This window comes from Lonchura striata, chromosome Z (assembly GCF_050655825.1).
Source record: "Lonchura striata isolate lonStrDom1 chromosome Z, ASM5065582v1, whole genome shotgun sequence".
Lineage (NCBI taxonomy): Eukaryota > Metazoa > Chordata > Aves > Passeriformes > Estrildidae > Lonchura > Lonchura striata.
In genome coordinates this window covers 7800661-7826022 of record NC_140740.1, presented here as the reverse complement: position 1 = coordinate 7826022, position 25362 = coordinate 7800661, and the positions used below count along the sequence as shown (strand labels likewise).

Sequence of the window (25362 nt, the reverse complement as noted above, 5' to 3'; positions counted from 1 at the left end):
TCAAAGGTGTCTCTGTGGGGATTTTACAGTGAAATCCCCTCATGTACCAGGCCACTCATCTCATTGAAGAAGTTTCTCACATTTGTCAAGCATTACTTGCTCTTGGTGAAACCATGCTGACTTTCTGCATGCTTACTCCTGATGACTTCCTTGTACAGCCTGGAAATAGTTTCCAGCATTAGGTGCTCCATCACCTTCTGGGATCGAGGTGATGCTGACCAGCCTGCAGTTCCTTGGGTGCTCTGACTTGAAGATAGGAGTGACGTTTGCTTTACTCCTGTCTTCAGGTACTCCTCCCAGTAGTCAAAGTGATGTATGAAAGGTGATTTGGAATGGTGTGGCAGTGACATCAGCAATTCTCTCAGCACTCATGGGTTCATCGGAGCACCTGGACTTAGAACTTAAATCCAGTGTGCTTAAATATTCTCTGACTAGGTCCTCTTCCACCAAGGGTACATCTTCCATGTTCCAGCCTTTCTCACTGGTCCCTGGAGCTTGGGATTCCTGAAGGCTGGTCTTGCTAGTAGAGGCCAAGATGAAGAAAGTGTCCCTGTCCTATGTTGCTGAGTTGCTCAGTGCCTCATTCTGCAGTGGGCACAATTTTTTCAAGCCTTCCTTTTGTCCCCTGCAAAGTTAGAGAAGCCCTGTTGTTGTCTTTGACACAGCTGGCCAGGTTCAATCCCTTCTGGGCTTTGTCTTTCTTAACTTCCTCACTAGAGGTTCAAACAGAGTTTTGGTATTCCTCCCATTACCTGATGTTGTGTTTGATTTTGTCCAGAAGCTCCTTGTTCATACATAGGATTCTCCTGGCATTTTTCCCAACTTCCTTCTCATTGGGTAATTGTCTTCACTGTTGTAAGTACACCTCTGTGGTCCAGGGTACTGATGATATGCCCGAAGAGCCACTTACCTGTGACTTTTGAATTATTAGCTGCTAATTTACTTAACTGATTGTCCATTCTCCTGCTCATTGTCAAGTCAGAGAACTCCTTGGCTGATGGCAGCAGAGAAGTGTGGAAGCCACTCCCTATCTAAGCAAACCAGAAGAGAGAGTTGAGATAAAATGGGAAGATGAAAAAGTTAAGAAAACAGAGGGAGGAAAAATGAATTACTAAAGTGCAAATGGGGAAGAATTTTCTTTAAGGAGAAAAAAGGGAAGAAATGTGAGAGTAAAAGTGATACATCTTCAAAAGAGTAAATAAATTTACTCACATCTTAGTTTTTATTATCAATTTCCTCACTGCAGGGAAGTAAGGAAATACAACTGAAAACCAGATGGTGGCTACTTCCTAAGATACAGGAAAGAAATCTGTGTGGGTTGCTCCTGTTAGGGATGAGCAGCAAAATGACAGTTCAGCATGCCCAGCTTAAATGTCACTGGTACCTGAGCTTTAATTAGTTTCATAACTAATTAACAATTAGTTTCATCTCTCATGTATAGGATATGTATTGAAGATGTTCCTCATAGTGCCTTGAAGATCTTTATAAATGAAATGGTCTTGAACTTTACTCTTACCTTTTTAGATTTGTCAATACGCATCAGTTTTCAGTACTAAAAGTTTTCACCACTTTTTCTGCATACCAGGCTACCGAATGTCTGCACCACAAAAATGTCCAGAAGAAATATATAAAATAATGCAGAGATGCTGGGACTACAAGCCAGAAAACCGGCCAAAATTCAGTGAGATTCAGAAAGAGCTGTCTTCAATCAAAAAGAAAGTGACATAGTGATGAAGAAGTGCCAAACTCAGTGTCTGAGACTTTATTTTCCAGTGAAGTAATTGTTTCCCTCAAACACTATGCATTTTTATAGCATTATTTGCAATATTCTTCTAGGATTACTCTTGAAATTACCTGGTGTACCATCTTGAATGGCATCTACACCTGCATTAAGATATAAACTGCGAAATGCTATATATCCAGTCACAGTAGTACTGTAATTTAGGTTACATGTACATAAGAAAGCACATATTACAAATTTAAGGGACTGTGGCTTCTACCTGTTTTACAGCAAATAACTGCTAGTGACATTTTTCAGAGGTATTCTACTTTAAGCTGGGCTCTTACTCTGCTATCCTTGTCCTGTAGGTCAGCATATTAATGTGGGGATTATCATACATGTTGGCCTTATAACTGAAGACAGTTTTGACAAGTATTTCAACTAGAAGGTTGCTTTTTTTTTTAAATTCTTTCTGCATCTGATATATTTAGGTGATATTTGGTTTTAAGCATGAAGCTCAGTTAGATTCAGGATGCAAACATGCTTACTGAATGGAAAAATCCAGAATTTTTTTGGTAGTTGAATTACTTGTGCATTTATTACCATACAATAGAAATACTTCTGACTTTATATGTGATCTACTTAATGCCTTTTTTCTCCTTCAGTGCCATCAGAATTCAGTAACTTGTTTCTTTTATGGTGACCTATGTTTATGTTTATTTTAGAAAAAAGACCAATATAAAGTATATTTCTTAGCACATGCTAAGACATACTGCAAACTATCTGCTTTCCAAAGAATATGTGAAAGTAGTAGGCCAAGAAAAAGCAGTTTATTAATGATATCAGCAAATAACAAATATCATTGATTTTAGAGTCGCTAAAGGATATGTTGCTAGATTTGCTTTTGACCCTGATTTTTTCCCTTAAATTGGTAGAAATTCTCAGAATGCAAGTTTATTCTGAACAAAAGAACATTTCATGCATAGTGTCCAAAGGAAAATACTACTTCTGTATGGCATGAGGAAGTTGTTCAGACAACCAAAAGGAAAGAAGCCTCTGACAGGGAACAGCAGAGTAGAAATACTAACCTTCTATTTTTCTTACATTATTGCAATCAAATATCAAAAGACTGGGGATAAACAAGGTTTAAATGCACCAAGAATATAAACCTTGTGTTTGTATATATATACATATAAATATATATTAAAAAAAAAGCCAGAAAGAATAAAAACTTACTAGATAGGGGAGGGAGGAAGTGCACCATTTGTTACTTTGACTCTAGGTCTTCTTTGCAGCTGGAATTGTTTCCTAGGGCTCTGAATGGAAATAGGAACAAGTTACCGTATCCCTGTCTTGAGTTCCAGCATTAAGGTGCTTAAAATATTTCTAGGAATTTACTAAACTATTCAGATCAAGGGATACCAGTTGCTGCTAATGCAAGTAAGAAACAGGGATTGTAAGTAACACAGCATCTAGAATGTTAATTAGCCTTATATTTTAGTGTTACAGTGGGGTTGAGATGTAGTGAAGTCAGTGGCTACATTACATTTTTATTTCTGTTAGGGTGGCTTTTCTATTGTTCACATCATCTTCTGTTCTTTCAAGTATATTTGCAGTAGTGCTGAGTGGTGGTTTAGGGCTGTGTGTGACCGAAATATGTGTAGTCTAGAAGAATCTGTCTGTTACATAGGAATTAGTGTCCAACTACAACAGTGAATGGTTGTGTGGGATCACATCACCTGCATTTGAGGTGGTATTATCAGTATCCAGCTGTAAGGATGTGCTTCTTGCATTTTGTTAAGTGATTAATTTCTTGGAGATAAGGAAGCATTTATATGCACATACCCATTAAAGTGTAGTGCTTGGAAAACTTGGTGGCATTAATTAAAACTTCATTGTAAGTGTACTGGATATATTTACTTAGTTCTGTACTTCAAGTAGCCCAGAGATATTTCTAAAGAGCAATAGGAAATGTTCTTGTTAGCTTGTATGCTTCTAAGTAGTACACAAAGTCTGTGCCTTAATTTGCTAGTATGCTAATGCAAGTGCAAGTGTACTAAGATCTAAAAGATGTTTCACAATCATTTGGGAAAATTGGAGTTGCATCCAACTGCCTTTCCTTACATATGCATCCCTGAAGTCTGCAAGTAAGGATAAAATTGTCAGCATTCATAGCTTTTCTGGAGAGTTAATACTCTTTTGTTAGAGAGATGGACTGTTTCTTTGCCATATATCCTCTTGACAGCAAGAAATACTGCTTTATTCAGTTAAAATATAATACTGTTGTGTTTGTCATAATTTAACCAGTTACCATCCTGACTCTCACAGAAGGATAAAGACAGTACTAACATTTTATTCTGAAGTAGTTAACCTCCATCATGTATATCACATTTCTGTTTAAATTTAAAGTCTTTTTAAAACAGGAGATGTGTACAGCATTAGGAAACTTTGTTTCTGTTACTGAAGTAGGCACCAGTTCTGTTCAAAACTAGTAATACTTTGAGAGAATACCAGAATGGCTTTATAAGCAAAGAATAAATTTGAACACAGATACATGTCTTTTTCAATTATTTAAACTTTTTGTATCATTAATTTAACAGTTTGTGGCAGAATTTGTTCGTCATGTCTGAGTTGTAGTTGCTGAAACTATTCAATTTAGGAAGTGGAATCCATGCCTATTGATACTGTAGGCTTCTCATAGGGGCAGTCACAACCAAGTCTGCCATGCCATCAAATTTATAATAACGACATGACACTAAAGAAGCAAAGCTTCAATATCTTCTCTCCATGGCCTTTTGTTGACTTCATCTTGTTGTCAGGTTAATCTTACCAGGTTAGCCAGATCCTGGTCATTTGGCTCATGTACTGTGTCTATCATAGAGAACTTAAAAAGATAACTTAAAAAGTTAAGCTTCAGTCTCTTTTGCAAGCGTGGATTTCAGGTTAGGTTGTTAACACTGGCACTGTCACTACCAGAGGGACCCTGAGGGAATCTTGACTTATTTTACATTGTTAAACATAGGAAACTAAATACTGTTATCCTCAGCTTGTAATGTGAGAAGGGATTCAACAGGTTATCTCCTATTTTTATGTTTTTCCCAGGCATTGCATTCATTATTTTAAGAAAATTGCTTTGATGGCAAAAAGTGCATCCTTAGTTTGTTTTTAGTAGAAAATAAGTGCATATTAGCTTTCAAGTCCAGTCCTCAGTGAAGTCATAAGGTTTTCTAAGCTTCTTTATTTTATGAAATATAAAATAGTAAAAAGTATCTTGTATGGAAACAAACCTTGCTTCAGCAAAGGGTAGTGATGTAGAGTTAGCATCCCACAAAGGCAGTATCTCTGAAATGTGCATTTTCATTTGTTTTTGTGAAAAACAATGGATTAGCTTTTTGTTTATCAACTAGTTATATTGCATTTCTTCTTAACAAAAATATGCCCTTTTGCTGAGTTGCCTAAAACTTTTTTGGAAATTGCTATTGGGAAGTGCATCATCAGAAGGCCATCAGTGCAGCTGGTAAGCCCATTCTTACTGACAGGAAAGAGAAAACTGGTTGAGAAAATATTAGGTTATTCATACTCAAGTATTTTTTCATGTCTTTGACTACCTGTTATGCCTACTTAAATCCTACAAGCACATCATTAAAATTGACTATGAAGTTTCTTATTTGTTATCTCTTTATAACTATTTTGTTACCCTTTTTGCACCCATTGTAAAGGCAATAAAGAAAACAAAATAAAAAAAAGAAGAAAAATCCCTCACATTTTTTAAGGTTACAGTGTAACCCAGTCTCAGACGTATTTACAAATGTTTCCCCTCCAGTTTTCTCAGATGTGCTGCTGCACAAGTATTAACAGTGATTAATTACTAGCCCCATTCCCACTATTCTTGCTGTCATATCCTCTAAATGTCAGTGCTACTCACAGACTTAAGGGAGTGCAGTATTTGAAGAACTAAGCTACTGTGTAAATAGTGTCATCAAACACTGTATTCAGCAGTTCTGAGAATAGTTGATGGCCATAAATAATAAGTCATTATAAAGATTAAATAAAGAGAAAGGAGCTGAGAGTCCACTTTCTGTAACAGCTGTTCTGTTTGTAGGCACTAGAAATATTTGTTTGTGCCAGTGCACTTGGATTTGTAACATTTTTATGGCTAAGCATAAAATAGTTTGCTATTAAAGGAAGAGTTTTTCAATTATTTTCTTTTCTCCTAAAAGACAAAAGTACATCAGATACTGTTGGAAGCTTTCTTCCTAGGCAAGAAAGGGAAGAGCACCCCTGTTACCACTGAAGTTATGCGTTTTTTTCTTCTTAGAATGATTTTCATGCAGTCCTTCACTTCTAGTAATACAGGATCTCAATTAGTAATCAAAAGGTGCATAGCAAGAACAAGGCAAGTGTCGTATTCCTGAAGTTCCAAACAACCATGAGTTTTTAAGAGATCTGGTCAATTTGAAATATCAGCTCTATTAGAAATGTTTTCTTTCAGTTCCCTTCTGCAGATTTACTGAAAAACAAAACAAAAAAGCAGCCCTTCATCATCAGCAGCAACTTACTAGGAAAGCAAATCAACCTCAGGAGCCTATCAAGTTTTTCTAAGAGTAAATATTCCCTGGGGTAGCTTCCCATTATAAAGAAACAAAGTTTAAAGGTGGAAAGCTCCAAGTTGAAATGGAAGAATCTTTTCACATGTCACATCATGAACAGTCAAAAATTACTACCATTTTTTTTCTCAAAGTGGTACTGAAGTGTGATTTCCAACTCCTATATGCATTGCAGAATTGTCTGTTAGTGTGTTACTAATACCAACTTTACTTTGCTGAGATCTGAAATTTTAAAGAAGGGAAGATTCTCTCATTGAAAATTCCAGCAAGATCTGCCTGGTAGCTTCAACATTTTTACATATTTTCACATCCAGTTATCAGAGTCATTGTGTTCATTATAATAAGTACCACAGAACAGGAACTGGAAACCCCTGTCTTTAAAATTTCACAGTTTTGACCCTAGAATCCACCTTGATTTTGCTTCTCTGTCAAATAAGCAAAAGAAATTTCTGGTTTTCAGCCTTAGTACTACTCTACAAAACAGAAAGGTCTAGAGATGTATTTACTGTTCTCTCCCAGGAAATGCTACCTCCACCAACAACCCTAAGTTACCATTATGTCCCCTTCTCTTTGATAAAAAATTGCAGCAGGAATATATGTCCAGGTATAGAACTTGGGTGTTAACTCAAGAGTTCATTTTCAGGCAGTTGTATATTATTGACTATTTCAGAGCACCATTTTTTCAGGCATCATCTAGGCAGGACTTAAATTATAATTTTCAGATGGTTTATTTGGGGCTGGGGGTTTAAGCTAAGCAACTAATTAGTTCACTAGCTACGTGGTTGTTTTGCAGGTGTTTGAGATTGTAGCTATGGAAGGGTAGTTCATTTAGAAATCTCAGATCTATATGCTTTCTCCAAACAAAAAACTGTTAGGTATACTTAGAAAAAAATGGATAAATAAAATCCTAAAATCTAGTTTAAAAAATGCAGTAAAATCTGCCTTGTAAACACAACTTACATTGATTTATTGTTTATAGATGAAGAGAGCCTCTGAACCAGTATGGCAACATAGGATTCACACTGAACAGGGAATACTAGAAAAAATCCTGAATTCCTACTATTTGGATTTGTCATTTAGTTTTAGAAACACTTTTTATAGATAAGTACTTAAGTTTATAGATAAGTACTTAAGTTTTGTGAATACAGTGAGTGAGACAGCCATTGAAGCTCTTCATCAATATAAGGCAATTAGACTTTTTAAAACAAAAATCAGATCAGTGATTCCCTCTGCATTACAGCTGTTGAAAGTATGAGCCAGAACTTTCCATTGCTAAAAAAAAAGATGCGCTGTACTCTTTTCAGTCAGCTCAGTCTTTCTCAATATATGATGAATTCTATAAATGTTACATGCAAGTAATAATGCAAAATTCTTGGATTATTGATATGTAAGCAATTGATTCTGAGCCGTTGCCTCAATTCTCAAAGAATCTTTCTGCTCTCTAAAGAGGGTTGCAGTAATCTTACACTTCCAGCTGAACTCTGCTGTAATAATCTCTCTGAAATATTTCCTAATTCTGAAGGCTCCATGTACACTTACACACCCTTTCACTTACCAGGCAAAGTTAGTTATTCTGGTGACAGAAAGTCCAAATACACTCCTGCTTTTATTTAATTCAGAAGTACTGTGGTGATACTATACTTTAAAACCTAGGGCTATGTGTTTATATGAAAATGGAAGTAACCATGAATCAAGGTGAAGGATATTGTTAAAATCAGATTTTTAATGAATAGCTGTATCACAAATTGTCTACATCATAAAATACATCAGAGGAACAACATTTGTTACTGTCTGGTTTATAATACAGAACATCCTGCTCCACATAGGAGAATTAAAATGCTAAATACACTCCTTGACATTTTGCTGTCAGGCCATATTGGAACAGTATCTTCAAAATCAACAGCAATTACTGAATTCCACCTAAGCCTTATTATGAACTTCCTTCTTCTTAATAGACTTTTTCAGACAGTGTTAATTTTCATAATTCTGCTTTCAGAAATTTGAATTCACTATGCCATACAACATTTACTTACAGGAATAATTATACATCCCCACCACTGTGAAGTGTTGAGACCTGCAAGTCGACAAGATAAGCATTATTGTGTACGGGGAACTGATCTTGCACTGGGTCTCAACTGAAACGTCTGTTTAGATGTCTGTTTCCAGTGTTAATTGTACCATTACTTGTAAATCACAAGTTGTTTTTTTTTTCCACCAAGCTTCCCATTTAATTTTCACTGAAATGCTGAAAACATTTAATAGGAGAAAAACCCATAATACAGGTTCATCACACAGGACACAACAGGCAGGCAGACTCCTGCAGAGAAATACTGAGGAGTGAAAGCCTGCATTAAACACCTGCCCTGTACCTTCTATTAAAGGACTTCCAGGGATGAAACTTGGGCTGGGGTTGTAGGACTGCTGATTTTAAAATTGCATATGTTGCTTTTCCTTTGTGTAACTGTTGGCAGCTGGAGACTGAGCAGGGGTGTTAGGGAAGGAGGGAAATTCACTTCACTGGCCTGCCATCACAAGCCAGACTTTTGTCACCAGTAGCCTTGAGTGGGCACAGATGCCAATTGCAGATGTCTTTAGGTATCCAGTTCTCAATTTTGTGCCAAAATACACACCAGCAATATCAGGTAAAGCACCTTTCATGGTCTTTGTTGTTTAAAAATAATATATTTGTGAAACAGATTGATAATACATAACACTGGAAATGGGTCCTTCTTCCCTAAAGTACATGTAAAATAAAATAAATAAAAAAAAAAAAAGAAAACAACATTTGTGAGTTTATCTGGCTTTTAATCAAGTCTGAAAATGATAACTATGTTATACAGTTGCCAGTTGTCGGTCCTTTATATTTTAAATAGATCTGCATTTTAACTTTATTTATTTGCCAATTTTTTATATACTTTTAAGTTACACTTTAGAACTCAAGCTAACTTTTTAATTTCCTAGGCTGTTTATGTAAGAGATTTTCAGTCTTCTTGTAAACTGCAGACCTTTTTTGAATAGTCCTTTGTCTTCTCCTTTGGACCACTTACCACTAATGAGTCTGCAGTCCCTGTTTTACTGTACTCTTCCAATAAATGTAAAATGTTTGTATCAAGAGGTCTCATTTTATTTGATATTTACAAATTGTGTTTGTCCATTTGTTTCTGTAATCAGGTGGAAGACCAAGTCTAGTAACATTGCTTTTGGGAATAGGCACAATTCAAAATACTCTGTTTCACACAGCAGGGGGAGACCAAATTTTATTTTATTTTTTTTTTAATTTCTGGAGATAATCTCTGTATGATCCTCACTCACAATTTTGCATTACTTTTGTTTACCTTTTGCATATCAGAAGAAACTAAAGCAAGGAGTAACCTAGAGGACAGAAGGGACAGGAGATGTTGAAACGGGCTGAGAACTTTTTGTTAAGAACATTATTATGCTTTAAGAAATACAAACTAATGTTTTAAGATCGTGTTGGTAACATAAAGTATGAATATCCTCATATGAAGTACTTCTTCCACTAATGAGGAGCCCAGTGCTCCCTGTAAGGGGCACCTTGTTTGAAGACCCAAAATCAGGTAGAAAGATGGGATTTTGGGTACCTGCACCTTACACAGTAGTTAAGCACTCTGCAGACTGGCAGAGAACTGTGATTTGCATGACTTGGTGCCTGACTGAAGAAGGAGTTTATAGCACGTAAGGCAATTTACAGCCCTGGTTCCTAAGTGGGACTGAGGTACCTTGGGTTTGTGTCGATTTTTTTTTTTTATAGAATAGTTGTTCCCTTTTACAAACCCTTTGAGGCATTTTTCCCCACAATCTCCCAGTAATCATGAATGGATGAGGTGTAAGTCCAAAGCTCGTCCAGTGAATTTCCCCAGTGTATGTTGGAACAGAAGACAGCACAGCATGGGATTGCACACAGGTCTGGTACAATTCTAGTGAGACTAATTTATTAGAAGGATTGTTTTAGAAAAAGTTACTGCAGCTAAATCTGTTCTGCTTAGTGATGCCTGGCCTCTGAATAAGAGAAATATGTTGTTTGAAAACCTGTGACTGCCAAACACTGAGCAGCACAGGGTCATCAGATTTCCTCATTTGAAGTGTCACTGCAGTGAAGTTGACATGAGGCTAAAGAAAGGAGCCTTGGAGGAGATCAGGGCCTTTGAACAGTCCTACAGTTTCTCCAGTTTAGAAGTACAGTTGAAAGACTTGCTGTTGAAAAGATTTTGTTGATTAAGACTTCTCACAAGATCCCAAAGGACACTGGTGCACAAGGACCACTTTAAATGGCAGAACACAGCATTTCCCTATTCTTGAGATGCCAAATTTAGCCACGGAGGCACATCTTATCCTAACAAACCTCATGGCCTGCAGTAGGAAAATGCTCCAAGGTAGATAGCTCCCCATTTCCCAGGTGACCATAGTACCTTATTTTGTATTTCATCTCAAGTTCTTCACTTGGGACTTTTTATGTCTTGCTGACTTGTGAGCCCTAATGTCGCAGGTACTGTACAGCTGGCAAAAGTCCACACAGAAGACATTTGGGCACAAATGTCCTGGAAGTTTTGATCCTGGATAGCAATGCTGTTTTGGGGTTATTTTTCTAGACAGCCACCATTTGCATGTCAAAGCTGGATCAGTTCTTTTTCTCCCTTTTAGATCCAAATACTTTGCATGCAAAGATGTTTTGATACAATCCTCTCTTGATGTTTGGCAGAAATGCCAATTTTGTTAAATGAGGGCGAGATTAATCTTGTTCAGAGACAGAGAAGAGGCTCACATCTGAAGACTCCAAGCAGAAGAATGTGCCTGACTTCAGCCTGGTTATGCGGGGAATTTGTGGAAAAGCAGGGAGTGGGGAGTGGTTTGGTTGTTTTTTTTTTTGTTGTTTGTTTGTTTTTTTGTTTTGTTTTTCTCTTTTTTTTTTTCCCAGCATATTCAATTTAGACATACACTGTCTGCTGACTTCCATAAATGTTCTCATAGATCCCTATGTTTTCACCAGCTCCACACTCTGGAAGCTTAACTTAGCCAAGGACCATAGGGGGATCAAAAGCCAAGTATTGCTATATTTAAGATTTTTGATACATCTACCACTTAAAAATAGGTCTGAGGAAATCTGCAATAAGATGCACTTAGTGTAGAGCACAAGGGCCATTACAGATCACTGAGTTATGATGTTTCACCAGGGCCACAATTTTCTCCTCAGATAAGCTCCTGATATGAAAACTGTTTGTCTCCATCATACACTGCAGCTACTGTTCAGTCCTCCTTGAACTCCTGTTCCAGCCATTAGAAAATGCAAAAATACAGAAACCTCACCGATATAGTCTGGATGCACTTTACACCTCAAGGGACATGATACAGATAACCACAGAAAATACACAAGTCAATGACACATGCACACACCACTAACACTGCAACACACAGAGGTCTTTGATGAAATTTCATCAGTATTCCTCTCTTCCATCACCCTCTGTTCCTTGCAGGTCTGCTACAGTAAAGGCACTGCTGCTAAACTGTGTGCAGAAATGCATCAGGACTAAAGAAATAGCTCTGTCTTGAGAATACAGAATAATGAGACACTGTGCTCTATTTTTCTAACAGTTAAGCTCCCATAGCTTTCAATGACCTAATCTGCTGCAAAAAGAAGTCAGGAGAGAGAAAAATCAAGCTACTAACTGGCTTAGAATCTTCAACAGAATTCTAAAAGGAACAGGCTGGCATTTGACCATGCTGTAATGGGAAGACGCACGTATCTTCAAGAGACATTTCCAACTCATGATGGATTAATTCTCTGACAGCTGAAAGAAAAATGAGATTGCATTAGAAACACCTGGAGTATATTGAAATATTTTTCTACTTTCTATCTTAAAAGCTTGCACTGCCAAGTGCAATTCACTAAAGAGAAAGTACAGAGAAAGGTCAGTAGAATTATTCAGTTGCTAAAATTTAGTCTGCAGTCAACAGGTATGAAAGACCATCCATTTAACATTAAGACATGGAAATCACAGGCCGTATAATGGCAGACAAGCACATACTAAGCCCTTACCCTCAATGGTCGTAAAGACCTTCACTTAACTAAACCTACAGCCCTGTGCATTCAAAAATCCTTTCCACTACTCTATTACCCTGAGTCTGAAAAGAAAAGAATGCAGTGACCTAGATCTTGCTAAATATAATTAAAGAACCTTGAAATATGATAGAGCTAGACAGCTCCATTTCACTCACAGCTATGGACCCAGAAGGTCAAGTATCTAAAGTCTAGGCCTGAACAGGGGTCATTTTTGTGCTATGCATCTGATTTACAGAGAGATACCTTGACTTTCTGTCTTTCCCCAGTACTTCAGGTGGATCAGGCCCAGGGACTCTCTGAACCTTAGAATGGGGGGTTTTATAGTTGTTTTTTGTTTGTTTGTTTGTTTGTTTTAATACAGCACCAATATTTAAACAGGAAAATTATGGAAAAAAACCCTCCTAAGTCCTTGTGCACTCAGCCTGATCGCTGCTGGAGTGGTATGAGAGGCAGGAAAGCCTGAGTGCCAGCCCTGCTCAGCAATAACTAAAACATCCTTGTGTTATCAATTCTGTTTTCGCCACAAATACAAACTACAGCTACTGTGAAGAAATTATCTCTATCCCAGCCAAACCAGCACAAGAGAACACACAGAGAAGTTTAGGGTCTGAGCTCATGCAACTCCTCAGGGTGCAGCTCACAGCAGCAGTCACATTCCACACTCTGACTGCACAAGTCTGAAACTGTCTTGTGAAAGAGCTGCAGATGTGCTGGTTGAAAGAAGCAGGTGGTCAGAGCTGTTCCTCAGGCAGGGTTGGAGGGATAAAATAAAATAAGCAATGTAAGCACCCTGTAGGTGTTTATATCAGTCACTAGAGTACATCCTCCAGCCCCATGAAGTCTGTATTTTCATAACAGGGAGGAGCAGAGAGAAAAGCCCTTGTCAAGCACTTGTGACCTTGGCTTTTAGGGCTGCAGGGAAAGGCCTTGGAAAAATTTACCTCCCAAATTTACCTCCCTGCAGAGTCAGTCTGGCTCTGGCTACCGAACTGGGGAAATGTCCATTTTGAGGCTCACAGTCATCCTTAATCCAGAAATGTGTAGGAGACATTTGGCTAAGCATGGAGGTAGAACCAGATCTTAAGAGGCCCCTTCTGCCCCTTCAAAACTGGTGTCTACAGCAACAGCTCCCTTGGACCTTGGCAGCTCCAGCATCCTTCCACAGCCTGCCCCTTCTCTGAGCTGAAAATACCACCTAAAGCAGTTCCTGAAAGCCAGGGATTATAGATGACTTTGTAAAGCATAAACAACATATGCCACAGTCTGTCACTCAGGGATTATTAGGTTTATAGCTATAGCTTGTCTAATTACAAAATCACTGTGAAATAAAAGGTTTAAATTAATTTAAAACTAGAAAATAGGAAAACCCATGCAACCTTTTAATTTTTCTGCAGTTTCTTCATGATCCACTTATAAGCAGTATCTGCTTTACATTTTGATGATTGCCTACACTGGTATAGGGAAGCTTTTTTTGAGGGGAGGGTGAGCAGTTCATTAAGGTTTAGTTTCAGGGAAAAAATTGTTCCAGAAAGTTGCACTGAAGTCAAAGTTCAGGCAGTTTGATGCCCAGCTATTTGATATATAGAGTGAATACTAAACTGCTAGATTTTCTCATACAGTGTTATCATATATATCATATATACTCTTCACAGAGATGATGGTGAAGTCGTATTAAAGCAACAGAATCAAAGAGTCAATATGGTATTATCTGAACCACACACCTGATTATTATGGGGGAAAAAATTTAAAGCAGATGAATTCTTACCTTTTTTTACAATAAAAGGAGCCTTCAATTTCCAAGACTTCTTGGGGTGCTCCTGCTGTGAGGTTAAGGGCAGCTTTTATGCCAGAAACACATTCTCCTGAAACATTTTGAGGCAAGCAAAATCTGACAAACATCAAAAATCAGAACATAGCCTATCTTTCTTTTATTCCTTGCTATTATAATATTCTTCAACCATGGGGATATCAAAGACTTTGGTGGCAGTGGATGCAATTTAGCTGCTCCCTAGAGATGGCTTTAGAGAATGCATAATCAATTTTATAAATGAGCAGCTGGCCTGCACAGCAAGGTGCACTCTGCATTTCACTGAAATGAATAATGAATTGCATATACTCTGCATTAAGAAGATTGGCTTTCCTCTTAGAAACTGATATGACTAAGTCTTGTTTGTTTCACTTGTAGAAAGATAAACTAATACCTGGCTGTTGCTTAGTGTATCCAACTTTTTTGTGTGGTAGCCATGCCCTGTGTTGGGAGGAGGCTCACAGACATGGGCCATGGTCAGGCACCCAGTCAGCAGCTCATGAATGTCAGTCTGCCCAGACCCTGTGGATCCTTCATTGAAGACATTGGAGCCTGAGGCTTCAGTCTTGGACATTATCTTTTGATGGCCCAACAAATTGATAATCTCAGCTAAATGGAAAATATTTATTTTTATATTGAACAGAAATATTTCATTGCAGAAGCAGAAAAACTATTTCCAATGCAACATCTATTTCTCTCAACATTTGCGATTTCTGTGATCCAGGACAAAAGTTTGCTCAGGCCCAAGGGCATTTTGTTGACTTTCCACTGGCCTTTAAGTCTGTAATGTGATTTCTCGGGTCTCTGTGTGGAGATGATTTGTGACTCTCATATTCCCATTGAGAATAACCCATCCATTGTATAGCCTCCAGCAAAAGCTGCACTGTGACACATCTTTTGAGGTCAGATAGGCTACTGCAATGCTTCAAATGGGCAGGCATGACAGGCCTGCTGCTCCTCCCAAGGCACAGAAAGCAAGCAGGAAGGAGAGCAACAGAATGTGGAAAGTAAGAAAGAGAGCACCCACCATCTTTACAGGGGCACATTCATACGCAGATCTACATTTTATTCCTGACAAGACAGTCTCTGAATAAGTCTGACTTCAGCTGCCCTACTCCAGCCCCTAGGAAATGTTGTCCTTTCAACACCAAGCCTCTCCTGAGATTCCTAGGTGTGCCCCATGAGATTTCACTGGCATTTACATTTTAATTTCTTATTAGCAGATGTACTTGTAAGACAGCACAAAGGGAGCTGTTGTCACTGCTAAGACCTGGCTCCAAGATGTCTGTGGGGTTTTTTTTCTGATCTAGTTGGTGTTTTAAGAGAGTCGTGGCAACAGCGATGGAAGCTGTGCAGACTACATTCAGCAACAACATAAGACAGGTGAAAAAGTACATGTGTGGGAGCACATAGAAGTAGTGCTAGGCTTGGTGTTCCATGTGTGCTGCAGGAATTCAGCACACAACACCAGGCCCCGTGACATTCCTCTGGGCCTGCTCCATCCCTGCACTTTCTAATGACTTGAGCAAAATACCAGTCATTCTCTGCACAGCTTTTAACACTCAACTACTTTTTTGGACATTTAAAGTTTCTGATGCTACAGAGATGCAAAAATTAAATGCAGCATCCAATGGTCCCATTGCATCACTGCTTATATAGCAACTTTCTTCTTTTCACTACATGGAATACAATAAACTCAGTCAAGACTTGAAGCATCACACCTTTATATGAATCAAAGAAAACCATGCAGAGACTTTAGCACCTAAGTTCTGTTTCCAACACTGAGGCCAAAGATGGAAGCCCTGTATGGTGTAAGACACCACTGTGTGGTCTCCCAACATTTGAGCAACCTTCGAGCATCCAGGAGTGTGATTAAGGCTCCTGGCTGTTACCAAAAGCTGGCAAAACTCTGCTGGAAAACAGAGCTTTATGCTACTGACATACCAACAGCTGCAGTCCCAAGCAAGCATAGCAGCTGCTCTAGTGGCAGTTCCTAAACTGGCAATAACTTTTGCTGCAACACTGCCCTCCAGCTGGCAGCCATCCCAGATGGCCAGGCCAGGCATGGATAAAAAGGCCTGATTTTTAGCTCTGAGCATTCCTCCTCTTCCTCTTCTTCTTCCTCTTCCTGTTCTAGGTGTGAAGACAAGGAGCAGGGATCCAAACTGGGGATTTGGCAGCTGCTCCTCTCAGAGGTTCTGCACATCCAAGGCAATTCTTGGATCTTGTTTGCCTTGTTGTACTGAGAGCAGCCAGGTAGTCCCTCTGTTTCTGCATTCTGCTTCTTAAGTATTCAACTGTGCTTTTCCTCTGTTCTCAGATAAACTACTGATTTTTTTAATCATCAAGAATTCACAAAAACGTCATTAAGTACTTTCTTTCCAAATTTATAAATAAATTCATTATGTGACTACTAAGTAATTAGTCTTAAAACACATTTTTAAAGGCAGCTGTAGACCAGAACCAATCTGTTGCTAAACCTTGAAGATATTTCTTCATGTGGGAAGCTTGCTTTGCCTCAAAAATACTACCACAGCCACACTAGGAATGAGCCTGCTCTTTCTGTGTTTCTGTCTCATTTCTGGAGAAATGCTCCATAATCTAGGACTGAGGAGGGCATTATAGTACTTCAGTGGCACTGACATTCCTCATGCAGCAAACACTTACCTGCACCCTGCCTTTTGACAGCAAGGTTGCTTTCCAAAGGGAGGCCAATTTGTGTGTCAGAAAACACATTTCTGAGTCTTTTTCTTTCGCTGTTGTTTTCGAGAATAAACAGCACACTGCAGCATGCCAAGTGGAAAAATGACAGGAGGCTGACACGTTGTGTGCCATTTGGATCAGGTCATGTCACAGAGACTTGGCTGTGGCAGGACTGCCAAAGGGAATGGCTCTCCAGAAAATCTGGGACGTCACAAGCTGAAGAGAGGAGATCACGTCCTCAGAAGAAAGTACAGATAGTCAATACAGGGACAAACTAGTCCTTCTGAACAATATGTTTTCCTGTATGGTTCTTACTCCTGCCTTCAGCAAGATTTCTGGATAGATAGCACTAGTCTTTAATTCTTATTTAGAGGGGAAACCAGTGAAAGCTAGTAAGAAGTAATATGCAGGACCTGAAAAGGAACATAAGTCTTACCTTCTCAGTAAAATCTTAAAAGGCTGCTCTTTCATCATTCTCTCTGACACCAGTTGATGTAATGAGCAATGTAATGTCGTCACCAGATTCTTCTCTGATTATGTAAATGTTATTAGTCAAGCCAAAAATACAGAGCTTAAAAAGATGTTAAATTTCCAGACATTTAAGATATTTAGGGCTTTTGGTTTTCTTTAACAAGAATTCTTTACATCCTCTGGCTGTTTATTTGCCCACCTATGCAAATTCTGAGGAGAAAAAAGAGCCAAAAACTTTCTAAGGTTTGGATAGTTCTAAAACACAATTTTATTTTTATAAGTAGATGAAGCAGGCTATAACCAGGCAGCTTGGGCACAAATACAGCATAAAGGAAAAAGGCTGATAGGATAGTGTATGGGCAAACTGAGTGCCACACAGGACTGTGAGCCATGGGGTAAGAGCTTCTTCTCAAACCCAGTGTTCACATGTCTGTCTTGTAGGGAGGGCAGGGCAGAGGGGTGGAAAGCCCACCTGTGGCAGCTTGCCTTCCAAGACAGATGACCCATTTTGCACCAATTGCATTAAGAAGCTCATAGTTAAGCACGCAGTCAAAATTCCTCATTATCCTGCCTGCACATGCAGGAGATCAGCTGTACTCTACTCCAAGTGTAGATGCCTCATAACCTATCTGAGGATTTAGGTGGTTCTGTAGGAAGTGCTTATAGTAAAAGCTAGAGGAAAATGTTCCAGCAATGTGAAAATATGAGTATTGCAATAAGGACCTGCATACCACCTCTTCAAGATGGCATCTTGATGTTTGTATTACTATTTAGGGCTTTTCCTCAACAGTCAGCCACCACCAAATCTTTTCCTCCTCAATCTGCAGGGGTTCTGTGCTGCAAGTACTAGTTAATTTTTTGTGAGAGGCTTCTGGCAGGATTAATTGTTGTTGTTGTTGTTGTTGTTGGGTTTTTGAGTCTTGTTTTTTTTGTTTTTTTTTTTATTAAGAAGGTAGCCACCATCTTACATGATTATGAGATGAAATAGAGCAGCAAAATGAAAGTGAAACCTGTATTGAGTTGTAGTCTTTACCAACAGATTTTTTTTTTACTTTACTTAATTAAAATTAAATATTTTTTCAGTAAGAAATAGGACCAACTCTCAATTAAGTCAGCAAGTATTACTTACACATTAGCAGAGATTATTCAACAATTCAGTGCAATCTTCACAGCTGGTGTTCGAACAGAGGGTGAATAAAGGCAATGTAGTTTTCACTAGATGAAAAACACATCAGCAGAGCTCTTGTTAGAGTTACAGTAACAAAAGATACACTTGACAAACTGCATCCTAACGGCGCTGCCCAAAGAATTCACAGCTGGTTTTTGTGCAAACATTATTCAATCAGACATTTTTCTTCTGTGGTCACCCTGTAGGCAAGCACAGCCAGGGGGAGAGGAGGCCAGGGATGTTACAGCTGTTATCTCTCCTTCCCTTCCCATAAACTATTACTTTGCCCCTTGTCATTGCAAGCACATGGAATTTCCTTGCTATTGATTACACAGCAGGCGATGCATCAAAGGTATTTCATTGCTGGGTGTGAGCCCTGTCACTGCTGCAGCAAAAAAGGAAGGCAATTAAATTTCCTGAGGGTAGGTGGGATGGGGTTACAGAGCACAGGCCCCAGAGATCACCCCTGCTCAAAGCCTGCAACAGAACAAGTGTGGAAGCATCCATGCAACATTACAGTGATGTCCCACCTGCTTCCATAAATCCTCCCTATCTCAGCTGACTCCTTGCTTGTTATCGTGTCAAAAAATACATGAAAGTTCAGTAGAAAAGTTAGGTCAAACCTCAAAGTGCAACGATTTCTGTCTATTTTTCTCTTCCAAAACACAGGCACTATTTCTCAAAGGAATGAATTTCATTTCAATCTCTCAATTTCTTTATTTTCTATGTATTTTTTTATCCTGAAACTCCTCTTTTAGTCTCTGCTACAGTGCTTGAGCCATTGAACAGCTGATTATTTCTGTTTGAGAGAAATCTATTCAAGCAAAGCACATCTATCATCTTGCTACATATCCATACATACTTTTGAAAAATTGTATAGAGCAAATTATTATTAGAGGTGAGCAGGAGGAGGCAGAGCTTCTCTAATACCCTCCTATCCAAATGCTAACATTTTAAGTCAAGTTCAGATAACAGGACTGTGCTTCAGTGATACTGAGCACAGATGGGAAAAAGACAGCGCAACAATATAGGTTTAGAAAAATAAAGAAATGTTATCTTCTGTGTAAATTTGTAGATTTTGTCTTATTTGAGCCAGGGATGAACTGTTAGTGTTGCTGTCCAGCCAAAGGGTGATGCCACTGCCCCAGCAGCACACACAAAATCAAGGCAGGGTTGACCTGGGAAAGGGTCTCAGCCTTCAGCTCCCTGCCCAGGGCCTCTGGAGGAGAGGCCAACCCTCAGGGTAGGTGGGTGCAGTGGGCAGCCAGCTCTGGCCATCAGGGACACCTTGGCTCAGAGCAGGGAGGCAGCAGCTGCTCTCCAGATGGTCCCATGGCTTCATCCATCACTCTTCATCGCCCACCCCCCACTCATGCGTAAAACTGCGGGTATGGCTTTTACAGAAATACAATGTCAGCTGCAGTAAAATGTGGCTTCAAAGAACAGCAAAGCACTTGCAGGAAAACAAACATAACCAGGAAAAAGTTTTACTGTAAGTGTCCTAGGCATCTTGCCTTTTTCTAGTTTCTTGTTCATGAAGATCAAAGTTAAGCGTTTCATTTTTCTTTCTTCGTAAGCTTTGCTTCAGAGATGCATTACAAAAAAGTCAGAGGGGAGAGAAGGTGTGATTCTGCTGTCACTACTCTGACACCATTAAATCCACATGGAGTAGTTCAAATATGGACTAGTTCCCCCTCTGAAAACAGCATTCATCCTCTGATGCTGTCAGCTAAAGACACAGCTCTTCCACAAAAGATGCTGTTAAGGTTAGATTGCTTCTGAATTTAGGGAGTTTTGTATCACCTTCCTGGATGTGGTAGCATCCAGGAATTAAGGAGGTTTTGAGTGGGGCCTCCAGTCATACTTCCGTCACCAAGCTGGCTCAGCCCTTAGCAAGGATCCCAGCCAGGCTGCCTCAGTCCGTGTCTCTCACTGCTGCTGGTGCTGATGAAGCTGCTGAGGTCAGGAGGGTCATGGAAGGCTCATTTACACCACAAGTCTGCTTTGTCTCAGGCAGACCATTCTTACTCAGTGTAGCTGGTAACTGAGTGGTCTTCCATCTCCAGGTTTTTCTGACTGTCCCTTGCTGTAACTGGAATTGGCCTGGCTGGTGATGGAAAGTTATTTCAAGGTTTCTGTAGCCTTCAGACTCAGGTTTCAAGACTGGAAAGAACATTACATGTTTCTCTTTTATCCCAGTCAAGACATGGCATTCATTTATTAAGGACCTTTCAAGGCTGTTGATTTGTCACTACCCTTGTAACTCCCTATAGGATACAGTCCTTTCACCCACCAACTACCACAAAACATTTTCCTTGCAAACAGGAACGCCCTTCCTTTCCACATCCATGTGCACTTAGACAAGTACCTGAAAGACACAGAAGTTTTAAATGTATTTTTAAAGGGATGTGGATACCATCAGCAAGTGTCAATTTTCACAACTCTTCCTTGTTTCAGCATCATTTAAAAGCTCTCAGACGCTTCATAACCACATTGAAAAATCAGATCTACTCTTCTGAGAGTAAAGAGAATCTACTGGAAAACTATGTTAAAATACAAAATAACACCCAAACCACAGTAAGTATGCTTTCTATTTCCTCCCTCCTCTATTGCTCCTGCTACTATGAATAAAGTATTAAAATTCTTTTTGAGTCAAGAACTTCTTACAGTGTTTAGTCATTCATTATGAAAATTGTCATGTCCTTATATTCATGGTTTTCTGTCCTGCACAATTAGGACACATCCATCAACATCATCATAAAACATACACCTGCACTATAATCAAGTCCAATATTAACTGCAACAATCCCTTGAACAAAATATTTTGTGCACAGTTTGGAAATTTTAAAAGGACACCTAAGTCTTAAAATCTTTGGACTGAAAGAAAAAAGAAAAAAATCCCGACTTTCAGCACCCACATACATGAAGCATCCATTTGAGTCATAAACTACTCAAGATCTGTCTTACAAAATAAATGGCCTTAAATACCCTAATATTCATCTTGCAAATTTGTTTTTGAGCTTCTGTGCATATTAGAAGGTGCTTCTTAACTATTCCCCAATTTATCCTCTCATTTTTTGTGCTGGTATTGTCTTTCATGTCATAAAGTCCCTTTCCTCCAGTCCTGGCCAGTTTCCCTTTGGGGTTTGATCCAGCATCATTAAACCACCAATCAAGAACAGCAGAGAACAGTAGTTAAAGAGCAGTTTAAAGCATTTTAACAGTAGCTGAAGCTCCCGCATAGGTAATACATTTCTACAGCATACACATTGTGCAGACTGTGGGAATAAATGGCTTGGGGTATCTTGAACATCTGCTCTCTGAAAACTGTGACAAGTGTCTGGAGCTGCAGTGATGGACAGGATAGAGAGCAGGCCCTTCCCTGCTGTTTTTCATAGGGAGGCTGAGGTGTCCTCCTGAGAGCCCAGATGAGCATCCAACCAATCCCCCTTCTGCAGATTAAAATGGACACAGAAGAGCAAGCTGGTGAGTCAGCACTCCTGCCTTATTCTTTTGTGTTTCATCAACTAACCTTTTTCCCTTTACATTATGTCTTTTATCTGAAAAAAGTATTATTTTATGTTACTGCAGACACCTCATGTAACAACAGATTGAAACAGATCTTACACACTGAGGGCCTTTTCAGACATTTTGAAATGGAGTTTTTGATAGTTCAGGGCAAGACCCCTGTAGCTTTTCAGGGACAAATATTGTCCAGTGAAAAGACTGAAGTAAAATGAGAGTAAAAGTGGGGGTTTCTGCCATGTTTCTCCCTTACCAACCAGTCTTCTTCCTCCTCATGACACAAAAATTTACAGCAAAATGGAATGGTATTTTAGGGTACTACATGACTGCACTATTCATACATCATACATTCATACATTCAACACCTCCTGTCCAGTTTTTGAAAGAACACCTAAGTTTTGAAAGAAGAAAATGATAAAACATGCAAGTGCCTCAAGAAGTTTTACTATCATTGCATGCCACACTACAAAAGCCTTGAGAGAAAGGAAACCTTCTCTGAACTTCAGAGAGCTGCACAACTACCTCTCCCAGCTACACCAAAAGGTCCTTCTGCAACATTGCCTGTAAAGCAGCATCTACAGACATGTCTAGTAACAAATGTGGAGCTCTGGTTTTACTTGGACTTCTGCTGTAGCATTGAGGAGGCAATATAACAGCCAATATAAGTAAGAAAGAGAGAGGAAGGAACATGGGAATTCTAGTTTATTGCTTTGTAAAATAGAAATTATCTGAAAGGCATTAAATTTCTGTATTCACGCAACCTTTGCTCAGTCTATGGCCATAATTGACAAGTAATTTAGAAAAAAAAGGAAAAAGAGTTAGTGTTCTGCATAAAATGCCATCCTTCAAAGTGCAAATTATCATGAGTCACTGTTGAGTAATCTAAAAGGTCAATATGCAAAACTGGAGAAGCACATATAGTCTAGAAAAACATGCTGTCAGCTCCTCAAAAACTCAAAGAAGCAATGGTTTTGTTCTATGCAAATAATATAATCCCAATTCCTGCCAGGTTAGTTTCATTCCCTGTAGAAACTCACTCTAAGCCAAGGCAATAATTAGAATCACACCTTTTAATTGCTTTTTTTCTCTTTGGGTTAAAAAGGGCAAAATTTCTGCTTTCTGTTGGGAGGGAAAAGAAAGCAGAAACTAAATAAAAGCCTACCCTAAGAGATCTGTCACTTCTCTCTCCAATCCAAGACACATTCCTGCTCTTCAGTGTGACCTTTTCTGGTCACACTGAAGGAATTGTTTCTGTATGATTTGTGAATTGCAGAAGAGAGATTCCCATATCAGCCACCCTATGGCCACATGGCAAAAAGGAGAGGAGCTGCCATAGTTAGAGATTTGCTCAGCACTGCTGGGAAGAGGAGAATGCCGCATGTGTGAAACCAGGTAGAGGATGCAAACCAATTTAAAAACCCCATTCTACAGTCCCAAATCTCTTGCCTCCTTTCTCAGGGAAGAGAAGAGAATTGAGGCTAAGCCTAATCAAGGAGAAAATAATGTGGAAACCAAAGGCAGAGCAAATAAAACATGGAGGCCAAAAAACAAAAGGGAAATTCAAATAGTTGGGTAAAAAACAGAGGAGAAAACAACCAGCCAAATTCAGATAGGGAATGAGGGATAAAAGCTTTACTATAGTCACAGTTGCAGTCACTGTCATTTTGCAGTCCAGTGACTGTAGCATGAGGCAAAGTTAGTTAATACTGAACTGAACATCCCCAAAGAAATTTAAATGCATCCAGTGCTTGACACAGGGGCCCAAAGCCTGCAGGAACTATGGAATTAAACAGCTTTATAGCTAACAGATTTCCAGGAAAGACTGTGAGACACTTTTAGGCAGTGAGAGAGCAAAGAACATTTCAAGCCAATAAGTCTTTGAGAAAGGTTTATTAACCAAGGAGAAGGACCAGCAAGCCCTGCAAAAAGATAGATTAAATCTAAAATGAGCAAAACAAACCAAAACTAAGCACTCTTGAACTGTTAAAGTTAATTTTTAAATGTGAAATAAGGTGGCTGTCAGATGTTCTGGACCCCTAGTAAACAGCAGTGTTGTATTTAAAAGTGAGTACTAGAGTTGTCCTGGTTATAGAAAAGACACTGAAGTTGTGTGGTCTTAGCACAAATGTTTTTACATTCATTTCTCCCATGTCAGTTCTCTGTCTGGGACCCTCAACACCTTGTTTGCTCCAGCACAGCTTATGTTGTCAGTGAGAAGGCTCCAACTATATTCAAACACTGTCCAGAATAGTAGGGCATTAGCACTGGGAATTGAAACAGGAAGAAACAATATCCCACACATTGGAAAAAAAAAAAAAAAAAAAGCTGCATACATTGAAAATTATGTAATTCCTAGCATAAGTAGGCTGAAATAAATTTTGTTTAACTTGGTTTGTTGTTTGGGATGATCCTTGTAAGAACATGAGACAGTAATTCCAGGAAACAAAGGCTGGAAATCAATGTTACAGTAAATACAGTCTAACTGACCAACTAAAGGTCTGGTTTATGTGAAGAAGGAACAGAGAAGTTGATTTTTTTTTTTCTCTCGGTACTTGAACCAAGGAAAAACATCCCCTGCTATGTTTGAATTACTCCCAACTATTTTCCACAACCCACTACAAGTTTTCTAGAGGATACTTCACATCTCCCTACTCCTGCAGCATCCTTAGGGCAACTCTGGCAACCCATAAAATTTTGGTTCTCATGTTCTTGCTTTTGAAAATCATCAATAACACTTCATGCATCAAGCTGTTTCCATTCTAGTTGACATAGGTATTTTCCAGTTATCCCTCAAGGTTCTCTTTCTTGCCCATGCATTTCCACATTTCCACCTTCCACCAGGGACAAAACAGATTGCACTATACTGTACACAGAACTATCTCTTAAGTAAAATGCTGCTTGCTTGAAACCAAACCTAACAAGTAGAGGTGCAATCCTTGTTGTCCAACACAATGTTCCAAGAATAACCTTCATCCCTTCCTGAAATCTAGAGCATCCCTCACTCTGCTATAAACTGCAGACAAAGATAACAATTCTTCCTCAGAAATACACAGGAGCACCCTGGAAAAACCAACTGCCTTTTAATCGAGTTGCACATGTCCTCCCAGCTGCAGCACAAATTCTTACTAAAACTGAATTTCTCTGCCAGTTGTTTCCTGTGTAAGAATCATAATTCCAACTACACTTAACAGCTGGCTTAAACCTTGCTCTGCAGCAAAATGAGCAATCCTATGGAGGATTAAGGAACATTAAGATTTTAAAGTGCCACATAAGAAGGAAGAT

At 39.0% G+C, this 25362-nt stretch overlaps 2 protein-coding genes across 9 annotated transcripts in view; one reads left to right on the top strand and one right to left on the bottom strand.

Moving 5' to 3' along the window:
• FER (FER tyrosine kinase) overlaps positions 1–9439 on the top strand; it is a 153981-nt gene extending 144542 nt beyond the window's left edge. For all 3 annotated transcript variants that reach the window (XM_021524773.4, XM_021524774.4, XM_085566655.1), the window contains one exon: positions 1586–9439. In XM_021524773.4, the coding sequence (XP_021380448.1) occupies positions 1586–1728 (143 nt within the window). In that variant the 3' untranslated portion in view covers positions 1729–9439. The remainder of the gene's footprint in view (positions 1–1585) is intronic.
• PJA2 (praja ring finger ubiquitin ligase 2) overlaps positions 2534–25362 on the bottom strand; it is a 78160-nt gene continuing 55331 nt past the window's right edge. For 4 of the 6 annotated variants that reach the window (XR_014951277.1, XR_014951278.1, XR_014951280.1 and 1 more), the window contains one exon: positions 2534–25362. This exon is cut by the window's right edge. Coding sequence is in view for 1 of the 6 variants with exons in the window: in XM_085566668.1 (XP_085422794.1) it covers positions 18600–18602 (3 nt within the window). In the remaining 5 variants the exon portion in view is untranslated. The other 2 variants (XR_014951281.1, XM_085566668.1) reach the window with 1 other exon arrangement.